This window comes from Haliotis asinina, chromosome 4 (assembly GCF_037392515.1).
Source record: "Haliotis asinina isolate JCU_RB_2024 chromosome 4, JCU_Hal_asi_v2, whole genome shotgun sequence".
In the NCBI taxonomy this organism is placed as follows: Eukaryota; Metazoa; Mollusca; class Gastropoda; order Lepetellida; family Haliotidae; genus Haliotis; species Haliotis asinina.
The window spans coordinates 65,357,966-65,384,714 of NC_090283.1; the positions used below are offsets into that span (position 1 = coordinate 65,357,966).

Consider the following 26,749-nt stretch of genomic DNA (forward strand, 5'->3'; position numbering starts at 1 on the left):
CGCTCGGTCACTTCTAAGTCCTGTGTCCAGAGCAGAAAGAGGCGAATATGTTTGACCTTTGTGGTCTGTTATGTCAATAACTTGCAAGTTCAGTAACCCGCTCTCCATCATGTGTTCATGAGGGTTCATGAGCGTAGTATTTAAAGCATTCGCTGGTCATGCTGAATAGGGGCGGTGGTGTAGCCTAATGGTTAAAGCGTTCGCTCGTCACGCCGAAGACCCGGGGTCGATTCCCCACATGGGTACAATGTGTGAAGTCCATTTTCTGGTGTCCCTCGCCGTGATATTGCTGGAATATTGCTAAAAAGCGGCGTAAAACTAAACTCACTCATGGTGAAAACCCGGGTTCGATACCCCACATGGGTACATGAAGTTTATTTCTGGTGTTCCACACCGTGATATTGCTGGAATATTGCCAAAAGCGGCTTAAAACTACACACTTGTATAAAACTACATACTTGTCCCAACAGTATCAATTTCCTTGCTTATCATAAATCTTCAGTCTCCAGCTGCTTTCAATAGGTAACATAATACACCGCATTGATCGGAGTATTTCCTCCGAAGCAAGAGGTGACACAATCACGCTTTGGTGTGGTCGGTTTAATGTCTCCAGGAAATACCTGAGAATAATAGCATATGTTGTCAAGCATCATGTACCTTTTTCCACCAGCACCCTCATTAATCATACAGTATTACAAGCGTTAGTTGGCTGACACCTAAGACCATAAACTACATGACCCTTGGTGTGTTCAGTGGATCCCGTTAATCTGGATTATATAAAGTGTTGCTCGTAATAGTGTCCGGACTAACAAGGGTTCGGATAAACAAACAAACAAACAAACAAAAAAGAATAAAAGGAATGAGCCATTTTAGAAGACTTTTTTGAGTTATTCCAAGAGCAATTATTTCATGTAATTTCAATGGTAAAAAAGGGGGAAATTCACACGTCTATTTAGGCGACAAACATCACGCGTTGGCCAATTTCCGGGTGTTATTGAGTATTTGAAGCACGGGAATACATTTGGAACCCGGAAATTGGCCAACACATGATGTTTATCAACATTGTAAACAAAAAAGTAAACCAAAGAGCTTTACTGCCTTCTATCCTTTACATCGAGTACGAGTACAGCAGTAAAGTGTCATCAGCTCTCCGTTTCAGCTAATTCCCGTGGTAGCATCTGGAGTTGCTCATATGTGACTTTACATTACAATATGATTTGAATGACGTCACCACTTTTGATGACACAACAAAACAATTGTTTGCGATGTTTCTACGTGTCAACACGCAGCAAACAGTCTTGCAGTTTCCTGGAATCAGTTACCATTTGATCATGTTTTTTAACCAATCATATTGACTTTTGGTTCACTGATGTGTCGTTTCGTCAAATAAACCACAAGGTTCTATTCCAAATTTAATGTTTTAAAAATGCTTGATATTTTCATGGCAATGTTTGCCAAAAGGGACGCAAAGACTTACTCGCTCACTCATTCATAAAAGCGGCGTAAAACCATACTCACCCCTTCTATGAGAGGGCTTGCCCGGACATCGGAATGTCGGAATGTCGGGATGTCGGAATGTCGGAATGTCGGGACTGATAAGACCGCGATTTATCGAAAGACGTTAATTGATGAACTTAATATGGCGCTAGGCACAAAATGGATAAAACCAGGATTGGTGGGTTAATTTGGCCTCGGTATGCAGAGGAGGGTGTCCCTATTAAAACTGTGGCAGGGAACCGTAGTGGGAGAGCTATATAAAACTAATGTTATTCTGGACGTGACTGACTATGGTTTTATGACGCTTTTATCTCGATTCCAGAAATATCAGCAGACACACAGACATATTACAGCAGACACACAGAAATATTGCAGCAGACACACAGAAACACTTAAAATAAATTGCATGATACAACTGGTGATGACAGGATTGTATATCAATTTGGAAGGAGAGACTGAGTATGGTTTTACGCCGCTTTTAGTAATATTCCAACAATATCACGACTGGGACACCAGAAACGGACTTCACACATTGTACCCATGTGGGGAATCGAACCCCAGTCTTCGGCGTGACGAGCGAACACTTTAACCACCAGGCTACCCCAGTCTGGACTAGAACCAGACACACAGTCACTCAGACACACACCACAGACACGTATTACAGACACACATTCAAGACAACATACTATCCCCAACGCCCTCTAACCCACATCCAAAACCACACACCCACCAACACACATGCACGTGACTATACAAGCAATTACCTTGAATGTGAGGTTCAGTACCTATTAATTTCACCCACAATGGGTCTCAGTACACCGCCAGTTTAACGTTTTCCCGCTAGCACACCCACGCAAATCGAGGTCGTTCGTCTTTATGTTTCACCCACGCAAGTCGAGTCTCTGTGTTACACCCACGCAAGGCTAACAGGACTTTACCTCGTAAAAATCACTGTACCTGTCTTTGACATTCATCACACGGTCATGTCATCAGGTACAACCCCACACCACGTGAGTAGTGTTTAATAGGTGATAATATCTTCCCACGATGAAATGATTGACAGGTTTGAAATAAACAAACATACAAATACAACTGAAGGTGCTTCCTTATTACTGTAGAACTACATACTTCATGGACCAGTGACTGTTAATTACATCCTGTCATACATGTATCTAGGTTATGTGAGTGAGATTACAACTAGGTTCGTCTAATTTTAAGACCCTGACTATAACTTGGCTTTATAACCTCGGAGAGCATAGAGTTCCTTACCCTGTAAAATCCATTTGGGAGAGGCTATTGGAAATCTTCGGGGTCTCAAGATGCTTACTAACGTGATTAGATAAATTAAAGGGGGTTATCAGTGTATGAAATAGCGCCAGCCCGGAGGCCCGCTGCTTGCTAGTTACTTTATAAATATATTATACCAATCCTGTGGGCCAATACATTTTCTAAGGGTATATATTTGAACATGTCATTGACTAAGGGAAATATTTCGAAAATAATTACAATTGTGATAGTTAGACTACGTCTGTATAGTTCATGATCAATCAAACCTCCACAAATCAGTCCACAAACTTCCACAAATCAGTCTACACATTTACCTAACACTAAATGTGATTGGTCTAGAGGATGCTTTTAGTGACTACATTGTATTTGTTCATTTAGCTGTTGCACATGCTGTTGGGCATGCTTTTGCATGAAGAACATGCAGAGAACATTCTTGCCAAAGATACTGAGACTGATTCTGTTATTTGTTCTGATTCAGATGACACTGGCACTAAATAGATCAAGTTGTGATTTCCTTTCATAATTTGACTTTGCACATGTGTATGTTTACCCCGCTACCATTAATTAATAATTATAATTAATAATAATTCATTAATTGCATTATTTTAACATCTCATCTCGGTTTCCTATTTTTTTCAATTTCAGGGCTGGTTACATGTTAACAGGGCCGGCAACAGTTTTCAGTTATCAGCCCTGTGGTCTTTCTGTTTTTAGGGGTTTCACACACTGTCGGGTTATCAATTAAAATGTGACGTTATAGACATTACAAGCAGTATGTTATTTTCAAACACTTAGTCACAAGATTAATGAAAGTTACTATTCTGATCAGGAAGTACAATTCGATTAAATAACTACAGTCAAATCCCGATGAGTCGAATGCGGCGTCTTTAATATTATGAATGGTTCGAAGTGCCTATCGGTCCCGATAAGTTTTTCTACCATCATACAAATAGTTTTGTCTCGAATTCATTGGTAATTCGCTTTTATTGCTCGGTCCTCAGCGATTCGACTAATCGGGATTTGACTGTAAATACAGTGAGACGCCATTAGGTGTATAGATGGGCATAGATGATTACTTGTACGAGTATGACTGATATGACGTTATGATATGACATTTACAAGTGGAAAGTGGTGATAAGATGATTAAGGTGCAATAACAATAATACGAGTCAGTCTATGATAAAATATATTTATATATATTTTTGAATAAGGAAATATATATGCTTTATATATTTTTGTGGCGATAAGTTGCAGGTGTTTGTGCGACTTACCAATAATATAGGTAAAAAAATGTGACAAAATATATTTCTATATATATGTAAATATATATGTTAAATGCACAGACAAATAAGTACATTAAAATAATAAATAATAAAAATGTATAATAAAATATATTTATGTTGCCTTTGTTTTTATCTTGTGGTGAGACCCCTGTTGAGTTTGAAATGGACTGGTCCACATGCCTATACTCCGTAAAAAGACCGAAGTCACTCAACCCTGACTAGATCTGGATCGTCTACTTTCCAATTTACCTGTTTTAAAAATTAGACAATACAGGTTGATACCTTAATGGGTCGCCAATCCATATAAGATACAAACGGCATAAAACCACATTCAAGCACTCTTGTCAGAGAACGCCGGCCCCAAAATCGGAAGGTCTGAGGTTATTATAACTGCGTTCATCCAAAAGGCGTGAATTACTGAAATTTGTTGTTTCCCTTACTAGCGTTCAGGAAAAAACGTGGATAAGAAACTATGACTGGTCGCTTAATTTGGATTCGATATACTGTGGAGAGTGTCCGTATTAACACTGAGGCAGAACATCTTAGTGGGATAGCTATATGAATTAGCACTAGTCGGAACTAGTATGAGTGAGTATGGGTTTACGCCGCTTTTAGCAATATTCAAGTAATATCACGTCGGGGACACCGCAAATGGGCATCACACATTGTACCCATGTGGGGATCGAACCAGGAAAACCCGAAATGAGTCAGGTCTCAGGTGTTCACTGATTTTGAGTTAGTGAGTGATTTGTATTTTAGCAACGTTACAGTATCTTCAGTATTACAGTATCAGAAAGTGGCTTCACACGCTGTGCCTATGTGGGGAATCGAACCCGGTTTTCGGTATGACGAGCGATCATTTTGACCACAAGACCACCCAACCACCCATCACTACTTATAAGAAAACAATGAATATGGGAATGGTGCTCACAGAACCAGAGATGGAAGTTACTACTTACTAGCTTACACTTACAGTACTATTGTACTGTACGTGACACTACACAACTACCTTCGATGACTTTTTATCAGCAATTACAGACGGTTAGTACACGTACCACGTGTTTAAACATGTGGGCTTTTATCATTACAGTTATCAACTTTATACCTGTATTATCATTAACTGTGTCTGTGTAAATCATGAACTTTTTATCAACAATTACATTCAGCACACGTACAGCGTTTTTAAACGTGTTCCCTTTTATCATTACAATTATTAACTTTACCTATATAAATCTTTAACTGTGTCTGCGTAAATCACGAACTGTACCTGTGAAGATAACATCAACCTTATCTCATTCATTAACCGCATCTGTGTAAATCTTTAACTTTACTGAATGAACAAATCTGTTATTGTACTCGTATACAGCATTAACCGAACCCGTATAAATCTTACCTGCACTTATACTTGCATAAATCATTAACTTTACTATTGAAAACCTTAAACCCTACCTATGTAAATAATTAACCTTACCTGTATATATACCTGTATAAATCATTAACTTTAATATCATAAATCATTAACTCTTCTTGTGTCAATACATGTAATTGAACTTAGCTGTATTTACAACTGCATGAATCATTAACTGCCCTAGAATATTATAATCGTCATCATGCAGATTTCGTGCAAGTCAATGTTCAACTATTGACCCCGCATGTTTAACCTTCGATGTACTGTTATCACCGGATTATTCAAACAGACAATTGTGGGTCCACCAGCTACCTCACACACTTTTCGTGACCCCCAAGGGCGGCAGGTAATACCTCTGGTGTTAGTCATCCTCCCTTGTATCCGGAAGCCTCGTGAGTGTCATGTTTGATCGCTGGTCCACAACTGACACTTCTCTCTTCTCTCCCAAGGCATCCCACGATTTAAAAGTGATCTTTAACAAGTGACAACCCGAGGCACGGAAAAGGATACTCGTTTTCACATCCAAATGCATGGAGCTTTTATCACTTTTAATGTTATTAAATGTTTCTACTTCTTTAATTAAACGGCCTATGTGTCATGAGGGAAATGTGTTTGGTCTGAATACTGAATTTGCCTAACTAGCTACCGAAGTACCTTCTAATAAGCGCCGGTTACAACTGTTTAGTTTCCAATAACAATTAATAAAAGTTAGAAAAAAATTATATCGGTTCATCAATAGTATGTGTTACTATCTATAGTTTAGTAATTGACTTTCGTTGTTAGATGTGCTACACAAAATACAGGAAGTACCAGATTTGTTCAGCTTGATTTAGGGTTACACGCTCCTGATGTGTTCACGTGATCTGGGTTTCTTTCAAGTTTCTTTTCGGTTATGAAAAGAGATTGAAACTACAGTTTACTTATTGTCATTTCATATTATAAATTAAACGTTAATTTGGGCAATGTCTTCAAATGAGAGAATGAAGGAGAGAAAAACTATTGCCAGAAAGTGCAATAGCATGCTACAATAAAACTATTGCAAGAAAATGCAACAGCAGGTTTCCATAAAATTATTGCAAGAAACTGCAATAGCATGCTACAATAGACTATCGCTATCGCAGTAGCTGTTACCCCCCTCAACAGTCACCCATTCTGAATATACCTATCTGGATACCGTATTTCCTCTAAAAAACGTCGGACCTATAATGCGCACCGAGTCTGGAACCGAGTCGTTGAAAAAATAAGCGATTGGGGACTTAAGCTTGTTAGAGGAAATGCGGTACACAGGTTTTGTTTGTTGAACGTTTAATGTCACACTCAGCAATATTCCACTTGCATGACGGAGATCTTTAGATATTCGGGTCGGGACCAGACAATTTGGTGATTTGACATCCCCATGCGGGTGAATCTAGAAGAACACCTCACTATGGTTGATGTAGTTGGAATCGCCGAAACTCTTTTAGTGAGGCAAAATTTATTAAACATACATGGTTATAGATGGTATGGAGAAAACAAACCATGTTTACACGTGAATGCAAGGCATTGTTCTATGAGGTGTTGGTTTTCGTATCAAGCAAGAAATATGTCAGGTTTTAAATGTAAATATCATTGACAGCTGACGTGAGGGTATCTTGCAGATTAAACTGATACAAAAGTCAAGTAACGGAACGGCCTTAGTAGCATGTGTATGCTGCCTTCAACCGGCGACACTTTGTTATTTCAGGTGCATAATTATCATCAAGATAAGATAACATTTACCTGTGGCGACTTCAACAGTCGTCGTGGAGACCTACCAGATCACGTCGTGGGGGTGGGGGGTGGGGGGGTCACAATATACTTGTTAGAGAGGTAACTGATCAGGTTGTTAATTCACATGGGCGCTTGTTTACAATGTTTTTAAATAATATAGACTACTGCATGCTAAATCGACGTAATGGGAGTTCTAACGACTACACGTAAGTTTCATCCCTGGGTTTATCTGTAGTATAGATTATTGAATCACCCTGTTTGAATGTAAAGATGATTTCAGTAATTTTAGGGCGCAACGGCCGACTGAATTAATTAGTGATTTTATTGATGACATTGATGCTGAAACAGTGCTGAAACAGTGCTGAAACGTGATCACGATCTGCTGTTAGGGACTGTCGACCTACCGATAAAAACAGGATTTACAGAACAGGTATCAGCCGGAGGTTCTTTCAGAATGGTTGATGCTTCTTCAGTTAATTGTGGTTTTATGGGTCAAGTTGATATGCACAATAGACATTAATCATATTAATGAAAAGTTGGAAATACCTGATGGAACCCACTGAGCCCTATACGATGCAAATGATAATATAATAATTTTGTTAGGGTTGTAACAAGCGAAATGACGGACGGAACAATGAATGTGGACTGCATACGTTAAGGTAACAAGCGACACCGAACAGAGAAGAAATGGTTGAGTGTAGAACCGACAGATTTGTGGAATGACTTGTGTATGGCGGCGAAGAACTGGTGTCGAGCGTCGAGTTGTTTTGAAGACTGTGTCCCTTGAAAAACGAAGATCCTTTGATAAACAATGTGAAAGGGCAAAGCGAAAACGTGATAAACTTACTCTTAATAGACAAGAAGAGTTATTGGAAATCGATATGTAACAGTTTTGGAGACAGGCAAAATGGGAGTAGGTTGCGATAGATACAAGGAGATTCCTATGGAAGTAACTAGGGATGGGGGTGGTACGATGTGCACTGACATGAGCGTGGTAGTGGATAAGTGGAGGGGCCTGTATGCTGATATTTTTAAGTGTGATACAAAATACAAGTTGTGATACCCCTATGCCTGTTAGCGGGATTGCTGAAGATTCTGAGATGTGCCAGGCTATAGCATTAAATGAAGTGAGATATGCGATAGCCAAGTCAAGAAAAGCAAACACAACAACAACAAAAACAAAAAACAAAAACAAAAACAAAAAAAAAACCCAAAAAAAACACAACAAAACAAAAAAAACCCAACAACAACAAACACTTGAAATAGAAGTATCTCAATGGAAGCCCTCAATAATCATGTATGTGTGAGATATCTTCATTAGCTATTTAATACTTGTTTGTTGTTAATCCTAGCCAAAAGTCGTCGATGGAGGACCGTAGAAACCCAATGTCGTAAAGGGGCTTAACCATCTCTAATTCTTCATATAATCAGCACTGCAGCATCATGAACGGCAGACTCTCCAACTGCATGGATGGGGAAGAGAATGTTATTTTACAAAACAGCAAAATTATCGCAAGGCCTGCGACTGCATTGACGAAAGACTGCACAAAACTGTTTGAAGCCCACGTAAAAAGGCAAGATGTAGACAGCGATTATCTCCCTTTAAAGACATGTCGAGTGCTGTGTCCGGTTTAATGGATGGTACGCAGACTGGTTTTAAATCAAATGTGGACTTAAACAGGGATGTTTACACTCGACGATGCTGTTTAACCTTTACATTAATGATCTTTTAACCAGCATTAATCATCTGTTGTGAGTGTTAAGATAAAAGGGGGGACGACTGCAATATTTGCACGATATAGTGCTTTTAGCTGAATCAGAGTGGCCTGAATCTTCTTTTAGACTGAGTATCTGGTGGTAGAACAACTCTATAACTGTCAACTCGGACAAATCAAAGATTATAGATTTTACGACTGTTTCTACTTCTCACACAGATGCTGTTTTTAAATGCGGTGATATCCCCTAGAGGTAGTGGATTACTACAATTATCTCGGAATTCTTTGAACGCAACACATTCAATACACCCGTCTGGCAGGAGAGAGCTGCAGCCAACTCCAACACAAAATTTTCTTACATTTTCTTACAATAAGCACTGTAAGTGCTGAAATGTTATGCCATGGAAGGCCTCTGTTTGTCGAGATAAACCGGACCCGTGGTCCGGGGTAAAATAGGCCTTCAGCAACCCATGCTTGCCACAAAAGTTGACTAAGCTTGTAAAGAGGCTACTAACAGGATCGGGTGGTCAGGCTCCCTGACTTGGTTGACACACGTCATCGGTTCCCAATTGCACAGATCGATGCTCATGTTGTTGATCACTGGAGTGTCTGGTCCAGACTAGATTAAAAGTAAAACTAAACTCACTCACTCGCTCACTCGAGATAAACTGGCCACAGTTACCGTCCTTTGATTATGACGTAGTTGGTGGAAGCCGATTTAGACTGGTTTCCTGTCTAGTCTCAAAGCCAAAAGATGTTTATGGTGGCGGTCTGTAAATAATCGAGACCAGACAATCCAGTGACCAACAACATGAACATCGATCTGCCCAAATGGGAACCGATGACATGTCCCAACCAAGTCAGCAAGCCTGTCCACCCGATTTCGTTAGTCGCCTCTTATATATATAATTACGACAAGCATAGTCGCCTTTTATGGCAAGCATGGGTTGCTGAAGGCCTATTCTAACCCGGGACCTTAACGGGTTTCTAGTTCTAGAGACCAATACCCATCTAGTAAAGTATCACAGTTCGGTGAAATACCACAATGACAGCAAAGTAATCATTGATCACAATGTCTGAATGCTGTGCATTATATGAATAGAAATCCCTGAGCATCATTACATAAGAATGGCCCGCGGTAGTCATCATGTCTAGGACCTGGCTTCAAGTCCCCACAAGTTGACAGTGTGCGGCGTAAAGCTATACTCACTCAATTACCTGAGTAACAGTTTGTCAAAGGGGCGAATGTCATTTTCCAGATTAATGTTATGCTTGAAGAATTCACCAAATCTTAATCCCTGGTGTGTACTCAAAGGCTTGTTATGTTATATGCCAAAGATCAGCATGGCTTTCCAGCAATACTTTGCAGGTTATTCATCAGCACACCCTGAATTATCATGAAGTAACGATGCACCATTTAATCTTTAAGCTTTTCCGTGCATCGTTAGTGTCTCACTGCTCATCCCCCGGTCCCGTTTTCCCCCGCGGTTAAACATTTAAACAACTTTCACATAATCGCGTTCTTGAAAACATTGGGACCTTTGGGCTTCAGAGGTGTGTTCACATTTGTCATGTGATCACATGAGTCCGCATCCACCCTAGACAATGTTCACCGGTGTCCCCAGACATCTTAGACGGGCGTTTACTTGGTGTTTGCAATCCACCCCAGTGTTCCCCGCCATCACATTGGTGGAATATTAAAGCGGCGTAAAACCAAACTCACGCACTCATGCTGATGTCTAAGGTGGTGCACCTTTCAGATCGGTAGAGATATTTCCATGTAGCCAGGACAAAGAAGCTGTCGTTCTGCCCCAGCCTCATGTTCACATGCATAGTTACTGACGAGTATGTTCTGCGGAACAACGTCAACCGGGTATGGTAGTAGACGTTGTGGAAGTCGTGAAGCATGAAGAAGTACAGGTTGTATTTGCCCAGTGTTGTATTCATCCTGTAACCATCCAAGCAGATATGGGCGGTGACCTGGTACATACCCGCATGACCAACTCGGATGGTTCCGTTAGGATAAACGTCCAGTAGCCCTTGTTTGTAGTACACACTGCCGCCTGTCTTCCACACCATGACTGCGTCTGGAATGAGTGAGTGAGTGAATGAATGAATGAATGAATGAATGAATGAATGGGTGGGTGGGAGTACGGATGAAGATGAATAGATAAACAAACCTTTATGTACATGCATATACTACCAAACATTAGAACGAGCAAAAGAAAAACGCTTTGGTTATTTTTCACTGCCGATAAAATATGTGCCAAAAAGCTACCTTTCAATATTTCTGTTTGTCTCAAGTCGATTCCGAGGTGTGCTGAGACCGTTTGTCTGTGTTGACTCAGGAAACCTGTGAATACACATGAGTGAGTGAGTTTAGGTTTAGCCGTCATTGACAATATGCCAGCAACATCACGGCGGGGGACAGCAAGAATGGGCTTCACACATTGTACCCTGATCTTCGTCGTGACGAGCGAACGTTCTAACCACTTTACACAGAACCTGATATCCACGTCTATACCTACTCTGAAACATTACCTGTTCCAGAAGAATGAACAAGAATTAGCTCTTCAGAGCAGTGAATAAACGAGTTCTGACACGTATGTACATAACCTTGTCTTTTTTATGTGTCAATACATTTAGAAGTATGCTGACAGTCGACATTCGAATCTTGTGACAAGGTGACAAAACGCTACTTCCGGTAATTAAGTTGGTTCTCTGCGCCACCTACGGTCGACATGCGAAACGGGGCCCAGGTTACTTCCGGAATCAGTTTACTTGACATCACTCACCTACCCAGAGTTCCATGCGTCAAGCCAGCATAGTACCTCTGCCACAGGTCAGAAAGATGTGACGATTCGTTACATCTTACACAGTTCATTCAACATAATGTACACATTTCATGACTGTTTAGGTTTTGATGAGTCCACACATCTAATTAAACAGTGTTGTTAAAATGGTGCAGTTTCAGTGAGAAATTATCCTAAAACGTTTAACACTATTTCGATTTGCGTAGTGACCCTTTGTTTACATAGGTTGTAAGACTCCACGTGCTGTCATCGAAGCCTTATGGAGAACAAACGATGCAGCCGGTTTGAAAAAGAAATATGTATTGTCATAAACCTTATTGACGCAGTTGTAGAAGAATAGTTACGCAAAACAATAATATGAAAAGAGCACCGAATCGCTTGCGTTATGCCATTCTCAACTTGTTTATGAATAATAAGCGCATGACAAGAGAAAAGTCCCGTCACGGGATATGCAAATTAACCTGTTGCACTGATGTCATGCTAAGTCATCTCTCAGGCTCAGTTACATATCACCTGACTGGACTTTTCTCTTGTTTGTAAAGTATTCGTAAGAGTTTTCGATTGTCATTCGTCATCACTCGCTCCTTTCCGTGACCTTTTATAGCCGGCTTGTCCCGGAATACACGATTGGGTCGCGATTGCGATTTTCTGTGATATCTGTGAAGACCTTAAACTAATTAAAGAATTCACGTTTTTCGAAAAATGTTTTTCAAAACCTAGTAGATGGTCGCGTCAGGTAACCTTTGAGCGACCAATAACCGTCCAATCAAACGCGAGACGCTTAAACAGATTTAACCAATCAGACAACGGCTACTATTTAGGGATCGGGTTGACTTTCAAAATATTCAGGTCACTGACACAAATCTCTCCACAAACAAAAATCCGCATGTAACACCGTTATTTGATCTGCAGTATATACACTTGGGGGTTTCTGTTGACATGGTTACCATTACTTAAAATTTCCGCTAGATGACATCCTTGAATATTGCCAAAAACACTATTTTCAGCGACTGTTTACTCACCGTTGTCATGGTTGTACGTACGCCGTGTGCATCATCCGGAAGCGATCGTACGCTTAATATCATTCAAAATCGTTCGGGTACGAACCTTTTCGAGACAAAACGTTCTTAAGGTATGTGCGAATGTACACTTTCGTGATTTGGTAACCTGTGTTCTGATTGGTCAATCTCCATGGTTACCTGACATAAGGTTTTTGTTAGACTCATTTGTGGAGTGTAACGAAAAGTAGTGAGGATAAGTTTACTTAGACTGATGGAGTGGCCTATCCAGTGAGGACAGAACATGGTACAGCCACCCATGAATCTGCACACAAAAAATTGTTGAAGAATCTGTCAAAATTATTAAATATTATTTACAAAAAGTTAAAATAACCTATCTCTCTGATATCACCATTCTTGTCTGTTTATCTAGCATGCGCATATCCTTATTCTCTTGTACCACCGTTTGTGGTCTTGAGAAAAACGTGTCTAGTATTCTCTTGTACCACCGTTTGTGGTCTTGAGAAAAACGTGTCTAGTATTCTCTTGTACCACCGTTTGTGGTCTTGAGAAAAACGTGTCTAGTATTCTCTTGTACCACCGTTTGTGGTCTTGAGAAAAACGTGTCTAGTATTCTCTTGTACCACCGTTTGTGGTCTTGAGAAAAACGTGTCTAGTATTCTCTTGTACCACCGTTTGTCGTCTTGAGAAAAACGTGTCTAGTATTCTCTTGTATCACCGTTTGTGGTCTTGAGAAAAACGTGTCTAGTATTCTCTTGTACCACCGTTTGTCGTCTTGAGAAAAATATGTCTAGTATTGTCTCACTCGTTCCTTCGTAGAATTCTTCGTCAACACTCGCCGATTTCCGTTAGATGGAAATTGGCCACGAATGGATATGTTCATGTGATACTGATTGTAACCACATAGATTAAATGTGATACCTGTACGTGAGAGCTTCATTGCTGCCAGCTTCCCAAGTATCTGAAACACACAGACAATTACAGTTCAATATTTGGTGTGATTGGTTGCAGTCCGTTTGATTTCATTTAAGATGAATTACTCACTAACCCAAAACAACTTACAGCAATAGAACTTTTACAAAATGTTACTCCACAGTCTTCCTGTAGGTAACAGAACGAGGTTAATAGTTAAGAATGGATTTGGATTCTGCCGAAATTTTCTCATTGTTTTAAAACCAACTGGTTCTACAACTTGATTCCACAGACACAAAATATCGCAATTTAATGGATAATGTAGACAGAAACTCAGTCCAATCGTCACTTACTTTGGAACCTTGTGACTGCAAGTCTTTTGGCACGGCGTCTTTAACACCCACACATCGCCCACAACGGCAACACACCAGTACTGATACCACACCAACTACGAATACTACCACGGTCAATGACGCACATAGTATCACTTTTAGGGGTCGTCTGTTTTCTGTGTCAGGAGCTGGCCAGTTGAACGAGGATGACTCTAGGTCCTCCAATAACTTGCGTGACAACATCACCTTATTGTTGTCATTCAGATGAGCAGGTTGGACATGAGCTACTTGAGCTGTTTCCATAGTTACTGATTAAAGCGTTCTTCGCGAGGATGGAAGTGTACATATGACAGGCTATTGTGCGAGGCAGCTAACTTTATACTCAATGGTTACTCACGAGACTGATCACGTGTACAATGACACGCCAGCTTACTATGGAACTCTTGATCCTGTAAGATAATTTTTTGGCATGTGTATCTATTTCTATTTAGCAAGAGATAACGGTTTGTCATAACCAACTGCACTGTCCTTAGGAAATTTCCCGATACCGAAGCCCAGTCAATAATAGCTGTGTGTCTATTTTAAAATCAGAAACACTATTCTTTATGTTGTCTAAGTATATGTTATTTATAGGAATAGGGATATGTAACATATCAAAATTATTTATAGATTATCTTATTTGTGATTTTTGTCAAAACAATGTGGCCCTCATTATTATCACCCAGGCATATTGTATCTGTAGGAAGAGTGATGTAAGAAATTTTAATCATATGTCTTATTTAACGTCTTTTTTTGTGAAATGTGCGGTAGGTGATCGGAACCACACGATTAGAACTATGCCTGGAAGCCTGACAAGTGGCTTGTCTCGCGAGGGAAACAACTGTGATTTTGTTGTGTTCATACAATGAGTTATCGCCAGGCTCGATTTATAATTAGACCCACGTATAACTCAATGAACTGACGACGCGTAAATCTCCCTACAGGGATGATACTCCTTCTAACTGACATGTCATATCAATATATGTCCGGAAAAATCCGTCTAGGTGTAGTCTTAAAATACGTTTGTGCCCGAGCGATACATGATCTGATACACAGCAGATTTTATCAACGACACGGATTTTATTGTCGGGTTTATTGATCAAATGTACATTTCCGTCCAGCTATACACAAATGACAGTCTTTGCGCTGACTTACTGCCAGTCGCCTTGAGAGGCATGGATATATACTGAACAGCAAATGAAACCAACCCTGTTTTTTTTTTCTGCCAAGTGTTCAAACAGAAGACATAAACGTGAAAGCTTACTTTTAGGGGATTTCATTTTATTTTCGAAAATTGCGTTTCTTTTGTTGCTTAGTATACACTAATCTGGAGTAAAGATGTGTTAATTACAAATGATTACAACAACCATTAAAAAATAAATAAGGAATCTAGAGCAATGACATAAACTTCGCGAAACCCTGTAAATTGAAGACGTATTGTGCAATGCCTAATGATACTTAACGAACAAAAGACTTTGCCGGTGATTGAGTGTGGGTTGGAATCTTGGTATTACTAAGAAAGTGAAATCCTAAATATATGACACATGTCACATTGTTAAGTTTAACTGAGAACATTATGTACAAATGCTACAATTTTTGACATAACACAATTGTCCAATATTGATTATGAAAGGACCCTTGATGTCATCTGAAACAACTTCTAAATGACGCTGAAAGACATGAGAAACAAACTAACTGGGGAAAAACCATTTTATACAAAACAGGAGATTATATAAATGAAGTCATCTTATCGGTGCCTTCAGAAATCAGGAAACTGCATCTGATAGCATATAATTGTGTGTGACCTCCCACACCACCCCAACTCCCCACCCCCCACCCCTCCTCTAGCGATTCACGGCCTCGAACGTGGACTGTGTCCGACGTCGCCTCTCCCTTCTCCCCCTCTCCCTCACTGTTAAGGAAACTTAACTACGGCACAATAAGACCCTCCAAATATGTTGTTTAAGTGCATTATATTTGTGGGAACAAGGTCATATACAATTTTAATTATGCATCTTATTTAGTATATTTTGTGAAATGTACGGTAGTCAGTCACACAGTTCTGCAAGCCTAAAAATTATCTAGTCCTGTCATAACGTTTCAGGATCATTACAGATCCCTTCACCAGGGATACCTTCATGACAGCTATTAATAGAATATTCCGTGTAGGGAGATGCATGTCTGATCATTATGATTATAGATACGTTAATGTGTAGTCTTAACCCCCTGGATGCCACAGGGACATATATGTCCTTCCTCTACATACCTCACTTGGAAGTCAAATAAAATTTTAAATATACCACGCATATATAAATACTACACAGTTTTGAATTCTGCGGAAAATTCCCAGTTTATTGATACCATCCACTATCATCTCAGACCAAGCTAAAGTGCTGAAAATCGCCTTTCAAAATAGGCTTCATCGTAAATGTCGCCATTTTTCAAACTGTACAAAATCGAGATTAGCAGCGCTATTTGCAGTATGTTTTGAAATGTGAAAATCGGATAATTACTGGGAGTAATGAATTTCAAAAATAGTATATTAATGATCACTGATATCAAGTTTTCATGTAACCAGGAATGATAATTCTGAAACGTCACCGATGTACCCAGAATCGGTTGGGATGTTTTCGAAAATACACTTACACGAACGCCGAAGTGCGCTTTCCGCCATATTGGATAGTGTTTACAAAATCACGTTTCGAGAAGGCCGGTATTGAGAAGCCCATTACATCATGTATACTTCATAGTTAGCTGCGACAAATGCATCATTGAATTCCCCATATATCTTAGAATCAAATTACAAATGGTCTTTGTCACCAATACCAACTGTCTAGACAAAACGAAACGAAATATATTTAGTATGAAAACGAACGCTGTGCTCGAAAGACAGCGCTTGACTGAAATGTAAACAAAGAAAAATTCCAATTTTACACTGCGTAGCATTTTCGGAAATTTCCCAACATCCATCCCTCTAATCATTGCTTACAATGGCTCAATACGCTTAGTATATTCAGGGGAAGAGTATCGTGGCAAAAAATAGCAAATTGAAAATAGATACAATGAAATAATTTGGTAATTCATAAGAAACTGTCAAACTTTCAGTGCAGCGTGACGCCATGACTGACGCAAAATCACGCAGAACGACAACGGTACTTATCGGCATTTCTGGCTTGTTCCGTCATTTACAATGTAAACGATAAGAACATATCACAATACACAAATAGTCAGAATAATTCTGATTACTTACATCTCACATTTATATTACAAAAGATCCCTGAATCAAGCAAAAAGTCGTCGCAAAATCCCGTGTACCCTTCTCAGCTAAGCCGTCATTTTGAGAGAAATCGGTCATCGGTAGTGATGTCATACGTCAACATTGTTGCACATATTAGGCAATTTCTTTGAGGTGAAGGTCGGTTGAACAAGAGTAAACACAATGCCCATACCATTCCGATTGCACTTATAGTATTGTGATGTATATTTTGCGCATCGTTCAGATATTTTTTCATGAAACTGATTTCAGTATCTACATATATCCATGTTCAACACCATATCACGTGTGGATATAAGGTATCCGTTTTTATTCTTTGAAAGCTTTTGATTGTTTGAATAATATCTACATGGGAAATTGACTCAGTAAGTGTATTATACCACATTTTAAGCCCCTACACAAGTGTTGGAAGATCACACGTAGCCATTACTGCAACATGTGCTTTAGTTCACGTGATGTGCAATATTCAACACGTTGGGACAAATATTGCAGTTACATATGAACAGGTTAATAAACAGCGATTTAATTCCAACTTAGAAGTAAAACGGATAATATTAATGAAAATGATTTGTACATTTTATCAAATGTAGGGGCACACATACTACTGTTTAAAGGAATTGTCTTGTTCATTGTATTGGTTTGTGTCGTTTTTATAGACAAAACTATTATGAATATTAATTGACCAGGTGCGACTTTGTCAAAACGTTTCATGATTCATTATCATTGTTTTTCGATAATAAAGTCAATTCAAATGCGATTAAAATATATCTGATGGCAGAATGTCTAACTCAAACAATATTTATACGGAAATTGTTAAAAATATATACATCAGGTCAAGTCTTAATTTCGACAAGCATTACGTCCATTTTCTAATACTTCTTTACTGAAAAAGCGATCTCTTTGTACCTTTCATTGCATACTTATGAAGGGAATTGATTTCATAATCATGAGAAGAAAAGTCTTTTTCCTAAATGAATACTCAATGAATATTCAGGTGTTGTGAAATTTTCATTTAAGCTAAATTGATGCTAGGCAGGTGCGCGTGTTGCTCACAATAAGATATGTAGTAAAACCGTGTAATTGTTGATATATTCAGGACACTATTTCAGTGATAAAACCATTCATTTTATATTTTGGCTAAAAAGTGTTGAATTCTGACACAGAAGCCGATATCTTTTACACATTGAATGGAAATTAGGTTAGATATATACTAATCAGCAACCAGAGTAGTCTTTTTCCGACGTCACAAAATGCACAAAACATGCTGTGACGTCAACTAAAATGTCGCATTATTTTCAGTTATTTCATTACGTTTGAAAATGTGGCTGTTACTCCGTTAATAATGATGGAAAATTAATAAAAATACATATACACAAACAGGAGAATATGGGAATCTAAGAACTAAAATATGTATCGGATAGGGACATCCAAATCGCTATTGCCTGATTTTTGATGTAGTACACTTGCATCTTTTCTTACAAATTGTGAAACTACCAAAAGGTATCCTCTCACACTGGGGAAATTTGTATTGGAATAGTTTGGTTCACTGTGAACAAAACATCACGAAAATATACTGTCCATATCCACAGCAAATTCTCTCCATGTGATCGGAGTTACATTGACCTAATGTAAACCATAGCTGAGTTATGCCCCCTTATCTTTATACGTGCATGACCTCTCTGTCGACGTTTGACGTCATAGTAGAAAATCGATTTTTGACATTTATTGCGGGTCATTTTTGATTTTGTGAGTATGACGTTATGCATTGGCACATACATCCATTTCATATACACTCATGTCGTTCAGATGTCAAGCTGTATTTTCTTCGCTCACACTTTCCGTAAAGATGCCAAATTAAAAAAATCGTAGCAGAGTGCTTTTATTGGTGCACGATAAAAAACTGAGAAATTTACTGTTTTTGAACACACACAAAAGTTTTGAACAACTTTTAGCAGTGTCTATTTCTCAAACCCCTGAGGTAGCCGCAATTATATTTATACCAACGGATAGGAAATCAAATATTCTACATGTCTGTGCAATTTCATAGCCGTACGCAGAACCTGGGCCACGCGATCGCCAATCTCGCACAACGTTCACTTTTCAAACTTTATGAAAATGTGCGCCTGAAAAAAAAACTCGGCATCCAGGGGGTTAACGACACCGATATGTCACTGACTGCAGTTCGTATCATTGGTACCACGGAGTGGTAATTAATTATTGCATTGACAACATGTAAAGTTATTTATAACAACACTCCATGTTCAATACATATAACTCTTGCATAGTAAACATACATCGAGTTATCGCCCTTGATGAATTATTTGCGTAATCCCAAGACGATGTTATGCCTCATTGACAAAGCATTCATATATGATTGTGCATGTGCACTTGTATGCGAAAGATGTGTCATGTATAAGGATATTATCGCATATTATTGTTTTGTGTAGTGTCAGATGTCGTTATCTCTCTTACGGTCAATGCAAATAAAATCTCATACCCGTAGCCTGTGTTTAGGCGGCATTTTACCCATCACAACCCGGTTGCAGTTGAAGCGTTCGTTCACACTTAACTTAACCCTCCTTTTCCCTGACTTGTAAAATAGAAATAAGGTTGAAATGGAACCCAGAAACATGTTTGAAACAGTACAAACTGAATACCTTTTCGAAAGAGCACAATTCTTTTCGATCCTATTTTTTTGTTTAAGATGATATTGAAATTCAAGGTTTCAATAAAACTAACAGTGTTTGCAGTGAATAATGAATCTAGGTTAGTCTTGCTTGTATGTGACATTGTACAGTTGGTCTGGGTGAACGCCATGTTTGTCTAATACCACGCTAGGTTTACAAATGGCACAAACGGAGAGGCTGCTAAATGTTAAATCTGAAGTCAAGCTAAACCTTTGATGGGACGCAATGGGGAATTTAGGACCTGTTCCAAACCCTAGAAGCATGACATAAGCCAGCACCACACCCTTGCTCTTATATTTCAGCAAAGTAAACGTCTGCAGTCTTCATCTCATCTAGCTTTCACCGGCACAGCGGGGCGATGGGGTAGTGTAGTGGTTAAAGGGGCACTGATGCGGAGCGAATAATTCTTCTCGCCAACGGTCTAATTACGAAAGCAGACCGCAAATTGGTCAGCGCCCACTCCTTCGACCGTGACGGACAAAGGAACTGGGCTCCTGTCCATATTAGTAGAATTTCTTCACCTAAACAGTCAGGAGGCCGGATGCCCATCACATGCCATTTGTTTAAAATATCCATGGTATTCCTTGTCTGATCGTAACCAAATATCCCAGCAGTGTAGTTCTTTTCGGATGCTTGGATGGTATAGTTACTGATCCAATTTGATCCTATTTCTGTGTTTTTAACCTCGATATTTAATCATGTTACATGAAAATATGATGTCTACAGGCACGTAGCGAGCCATTTGTTTCAGTACGGAGGATTGCAAAGCTTTATATTTAGGTAGTTTTGAGTGTTGGTTGAGCTGTGATAGCGAATAGCATACGTAAATTTTGGTAGCTATGGTAGCTACAATGGTTTATTATTTATGATAATAAACACACAGTTGATTTATTTGAATTCGTAAACAAAAAATAAGATGACTTTGCCTTTGGTAGAGAAATCTGAAAATTGTCTTACGTAAAAAAAAAAATTATTTCACCTATTTACCAAAGTACACAGCAAATGCCTGTATGTATTCCTTATGTAACGAAATTCCGTTGGTATCCTCAAAACAGTTTCGGCCCATAAGTGTTTTCAGGCTTCATGCGACACAGAGATTACATCTTCCTTGCTGTAACTCGCGTTTGATGGTGTAAACCTACACGTGTTATTTGTCATCATTCTCTTGATGGTCAATTCATGAATTTATAACAGGTATAATTAGTAGCAACACCACTTCGGTTACTCAACAAAGGTTCCCATTTGGCATTTCTCCTGTCTGGAGTAAATACTCAACAATATAAATTAAGGTCTGTAATGGCAAATGTATTGTATGTTATGTAATATGTGCATGTAGGTGATGCAAGAGGGTTTATCAGCTGAGTTACAAAAACAAACATCGATCAAAGGATTAACGGATAACACACTGATTGATTAATTACTTTTATCTTCTAGCGGATTTGTCAAAAGGCAGTGTGTGTAGATGACTACACCCTGTCGTAAAGTGTGAGTGCAAAAACAACATCCTCCCTTCAAAGAATTAACCACCCTTGCGTTGATTGATTGATTGCTCAATATCGGTTAACTAAATTACTTAGAATGGTGGACATCATACAATTAGTTGCCAGGTGTGCTATCTTGGGAGACCAATGAGAGGTTTATCTAGGTTTCACCAACGAAAGACGTGAAAGGATGTGTTACTTTTTCGCAAATTAGACTGTTGTAAGACACGCGACACAGAGCAGGATTATTCACCAGCTGCAGATGAATGGAATATCTTTCTTTTATGTGGATATTGATGGATACATTCCTGAACAAGGTAGTAGCCTGACATTGTTGCTATAAAATTAGTCTGTTTTACATTCATTATTTGCATTTTGTTTTAATTTATTTGTTGTAGCATTCAGCAGAATCTGTATGACAGAAAACACACACTAGATCGCGTATGTGTGTGAAATAGGATCCACATTGGCAATCTATACAATGTATAAATGTTGCTGTTATGTTAGAAATTTACTATGAGTATAAGCAAATCGTGTGTTCTTTTATTAATTTTCAGAATCATACAAATATGACAATAAACTAATTAGGGTTATGAGACAAAATATAGAGACGTACATTGGCTTCGTTATTTTTCCGTCCTAATAGTTTTTTACCATTTCTACCACTGGCAGATGTTTAACCTTCAAAGTGTTTCATTTGTTTTCATAATACATTTGTAATGAAGTACAAATGACTTCACCTCAGTTGATCTGTCTATAATTAAACTATCAATTGCGCTTACGGACTGCGCAGCAGAGGTCACGAACCAGTCACGAATTCTGGGATATCATCCGGGTACTCACGGGAGAAAAACAATAACAAAAGTTTACACCAGTCCACGGAAATTGCTCCGCATCAGTGCCCCTTTAAAGCCTCCACTCGTCTCTCTAAAGACCCGGGTTCGATTCTCAACATTGGTAAGATGTGTGAAACCCATTTCCTGTGTCCACCGCTGTGATGTTGCTGGAATGTTGCTGGAATGTTGCTACAAGCTGCGCAAAACCTACCTCACTCGCACCATACTGGTGATGCGATGGGACGTTGATACTGACACCCAATGGTCGAGGGAAATGTATGTCAGCGCCTTGAGCAAGCACTAGGTTCCTCGATATGTGCGCTAGATAAATATCCGTTAATAATAATGATAAAATAAATAATAGATGATAACACTTGGGGTGTACCTGGTATTCTGTCATGAAAGCGGTGCGTTTCGCACATCTCATGTGTTAACTGACTCATTAACAACTGTGACGATACGAAAAACAGATCACTCGGTTTGTTTCAATCTTTACCCTGAAAGAAATTATGAATGTCGATATCAACAATTTCAAGGAGTTCGCAAAGTCCACGTCCATCTGATTCCTGCTAGTACTTATCACGTGACTGAGAATGTATACTTTTCGGCAAGTTTAAACCTGACACTCTCCTAACAGCGATTTGACAGTGCGGGAAACGATTCCTGAAGTCTTTAACAGAAACAAAACATATATTCAGGACTTATTCTGCTCAAAATTTCATATGTACACTAAACAGCAACAGAACCCAAAGTGATCTTGGGTACAAACGACTCTGATTCTAATACGGAATCACTTGTAAATAAACTGATGAAAATCTGTTGTCATAACCCATTTTAAAACGATAAGGCCTTTGAAGAAGTGAAGCCCAAACCGTGAGGCTCTGTGTCATTCGTACCTATACTCGTCCCTTTCCGTAACCTGAAAGAAGAGTTCTCGGAAAGAGACGAGTAGTTGCGAGTATTTAGGAGATAAACCTACTGTGTTGGAAAATCAGATTTATATAGAGAAATTATATTATATCGCTCTAAATTTCATTTAAAACCGAACGCGGAGCGTGAGAATATTTAGAGCTATATATAATATCATTTCGTTATATACCTCTGATTTTCCAACACAGTAAGTTTATCTCCTTTCCACCATAACCGCTTTATTCAGATTTTAAACACATACATGTATAATGCTTTGGAAAATCAGAGGTATATAACGTGACTATATACCGCTGAATGACTTCGATTAACCAATCACAATCCAGTGTTTACTGGAGTTATGGTAGACACTGTGCAGGTCTTGTGGCACGCGTTGGAGTGGAGCTTCATGAAAAGTGGGAAGGGAGGTAACTCTCAATCATAACCTCCAGCTTTTAATGGCGACCAAAACAAGGGGTGTCTAGTGCAACTACGGATTTCCTCACTATGTCGCAATGACTTGACAGAATGGCAGTGGCAGCGGTTCTTGAATTTAGCGGAAACAAACACTGCTTCCTTACGCCGTCCAAAATTCTCGTGAAAAATGCTGGTAAAAAGGACGAGGTGAACGAAAAAACATTCCTGATTTGTCGATTGCTAGATAATTATTTGATATTCTTGTGACAGGTTTGAAGTATTTTAGCAGGACAATATTGTGTAATATGTGACAAGTGGTAGTGGCCTGCTATTAATCCCTAAGCAACCTTTTTCTGCCATTGATTGTGGCCTCTGCTGTGCCACCTACATGCGCAATTGATAGAGTAAGAATGGACTGCTCAACAATGATGAAAGCATTTTACTTAAATATTATTAGAATAAGTGAAAACGATTTCTTGTTCAATTATTTGCCACTGGTAAAAATTGTTAGGACAGAAAAATAACGAAGTCAGTGTACGTCTGTATGTTTTGTCTTATAACCCTTCTTGGTTTATTATCACATTTGTGTGCATTTTGAAACTTAGTAAGGTAAAAGCACACGATCTGCTTATACTTACAGTGAATTTGTAACATGACTGTAATATCTGCATATTGTATAGATTACCAACGTGACTCAAATTTCACACATGCCCAATGCACTGATTAGTGTATGTTGTTTGTCATACAGGGTCTACTGAATGCTACAACAAATAAATTGAAACAAAGTGCAAATATCAAAAGTGAAACAGACTAAAGTTATAGCAACAATATCAGGCTATTTCCTTAGTCATGAACGTATTCATTAATATCCACATAAAAACGACATGCCATTTATCTGCAGCCAGTAAATAAGTCATGTGCCTTTTAACAGTTTGATTTGTGAAAAGTGATATACTGTTTCAGATTTTTCACAATTGTCACCCAAGATAGCACACCTGGCAGCTAACTGTATGGTGTCCGCAATTCTGTGTAATTCAGTTATTCAATAATGAGCAATCAATCTGTCAAGGTATTGGCAGTTAATCATTTGAAGGAAGGATGTTGTTTTTACACTTTTACACAGGCACTTACAACAGGGTGTTTTCTGTATAGATTAGTAAATCTACACACATAGACACTACTGAAAACACTTCTGGCATGACCCTGTTTGAGGATACAAACAGAACTTCATTGTTACATAAGGAGTACATAAAAGCAAAGTTGTTGTGATTAGTTTATGGATTCAAGTAACTCGGATGTGTGTATTTATTATCATAGGCAATAGACCAGGGGCCCTGAGTACAAAATGAATAAAAAGCTTACAGCTTCGCAACCTATCAGACTCATACAAAACAAATGGATTGATACGTGCCTGTAGACATCATATTTTTAAGGACATGATTAAATATTGAGGTTGACAAAAACAGATAGGATCATATTTGATCAGTCGCTATACCATCCAAGCTTTAGAAAATCTGAAAAGGCTTACACTGCTGGAATACTTTGTTACAATCAGACAAGAAATACCAGGGATATTTTCAAATAGCAGCATGTGATTGGCATTCTCCACTGCCAAGGTGAACAGTAACCAATCCCCATGTCCGTCAAGGGTGCAGGTGCTGACCAACTTGCAGCTTGCTTTCCCAATTAGAAAGCTGGTGAGAAACAATAATCGCTCTGCATCAGTGGCCCTTTAGGACAAAATATTACAGGAAAAACAGTAATTAGTACACCCATACCCAGAAGACTTTCATTCACTGAAACAATATAATAAGCAGAAATGTAGGTCAAATAGGTTGGCAATGTCATTTATCAGTAAACTCTGGTTATTAACTGATTTTAATTTGTGATAACTAGTGTGCTGTACACGTTTCAGCTGAAATGTACAGGTGGATGCAACTGAGAAACAGCTCCTGCAATTGACTGACTGATGTAAATGTAGTAACTACAGTGCATCCTAATGCATTTCAGTTTAGTTGCCCTGTCAACACAATATCATAATGGCAGACATCCTTATCACTATCCTGTTTGACTCTAGTGTCATGTTTGACTGATCTGTAGTGTTTGATCCCAATGCTGTATTTGACTGATCTGTAGTGTTTGATCCTAGTGTCATGTTAGACTCTACTGTAGTGTTTGACCCTAGAGTCATGTTTGACTCTACTGTAGTGTTTGATCCCAATGCTGTATTTGAATGATCTGTAGTGTTTGATCCTAGTGTCATGTTAGACTCAACTGTTGTGTTTTACTTTTCAGGTGCAGGTGTATGAGTTAAAGTTTGGTCACAGCAGTCAAGTGTATCTGAGTGTATCCAGCGACACAAGCGATGCACTGCCTGGTGATGTGGTGGAGCTGAATGGCTTGTACGCCAACAAGCTGGGCCTCAAGAGTGGGGAAGAGGTAGATCAGTGACAGGCTACATACAAACAAATGTTTGAACGCTGGCTTCTTTTTCTCTGTTATGTATCTTCTCAATAATGAGGCATTTAACAGCCATTCCAGTGTCCAAAGTGTCAAAGTTTGACCAGCTATGCCAGTTTCGTCTCTGCAAACAGGATGTTATACACTCCAACCCTTGTTCTGCAGGGCTTGTAAATAACTATAAAATCTTTTTGGGTAATTATGCTTGAAAAACAGGACTGCATATTAAAAGGAAAGTCCTCTTTATGTTGTGTTTGGATGTACATTAAAAGCTACATAAACCTCACGCAAGATCATCCAGATACCAGCTTTCTCACAGCACAATACATCTTATCAAAGACAGGGTCTCATCTAACATCTGATTCTGATTTGGTTTAATATAAAGCTCTGTAATCACTTTGCATACCACTTGAGACCACCTCTCTGGTGCTGTGGATAAGAGGTCTGGACTCATATACGACAAAATGTTATGGATGTCAGCTTCTTCTTTATTGTTTTCACAACTTTTGTGGGCTATTCCTTGTCCCTTCGTCAGGTGGATGAGTGTATCAAGACTCATTCACATCCAGACTCATTCACTCAAAACTCAAACCAAAAGACTTGCAGAGATTTCCTGTTACAGTGCCTAATGCGC

The 26,749-nt window shown here is 38.9% G+C and overlaps 2 protein-coding genes across 2 annotated transcripts in view; one reads left to right on the forward strand and one right to left on the reverse strand.

The window, feature by feature from the left end:
* Positions 1 to 10,342: 10,342 nt before the first annotated feature.
* On the reverse strand, positions 10,343 to 14,418 carry LOC137281706 (uncharacterized). Its single transcript, XM_067813125.1, has 4 exons — positions 14,037 to 14,418; positions 13,693 to 13,732; positions 11,218 to 11,292; positions 10,343 to 11,026 (listed from the first exon to the last, which is right to left on the reverse strand). The coding sequence occupies exons 1-4, from the start codon at positions 14,316 to 14,318 to the stop codon at positions 10,659 to 10,661; spliced, it is 765 nt and encodes a 254-aa protein (XP_067669226.1). The 5' UTR covers positions 14,319 to 14,418; the 3' UTR covers positions 10,343 to 10,658.
* Positions 14,419 to 23,688: 9,270 nt separating this feature from the next.
* The window catches only part of LOC137281785 (peroxisomal ATPase PEX1-like), a 51,282-nt gene continuing 48,221 nt past the window's right edge, over positions 23,689 to 26,749 (forward strand). Inside the window, exons 1-2 of the mRNA XM_067813399.1 lie at positions 23,689 to 23,862; positions 25,951 to 26,094. Of these exons, the coding sequence (XP_067669500.1) occupies positions 23,767 to 23,862; positions 25,951 to 26,094 (240 nt within the window). The 5' untranslated portion in view covers positions 23,689 to 23,766. The remainder of the gene's footprint in view (positions 23,863 to 25,950; positions 26,095 to 26,749) is intronic.

Excerpts from the sequence above, each read along its gene's own strand:
- LOC137281706 (XM_067813125.1), bottom strand. The coding sequence starts at position 14,318 with ATGGAAACAGCTCAAGTAGCTCATGTCCAACCTGCTCATCTGAATGAC. Across the intron at positions 13,733-14,036 it reads TGCAGTCACAAGGTTCCAAA|ATACTTGGGAAGCTGGCAGC; the intron begins GTAAGTGACGAT and ends TGTGTGTTTCAG. Across the intron at positions 11,293-13,692 it reads AATGAAGCTCTCACGTACAG|GTTTCCTGAGTCAACACAGA; the intron begins GTATCACATTTA and ends GTGTATTCACAG.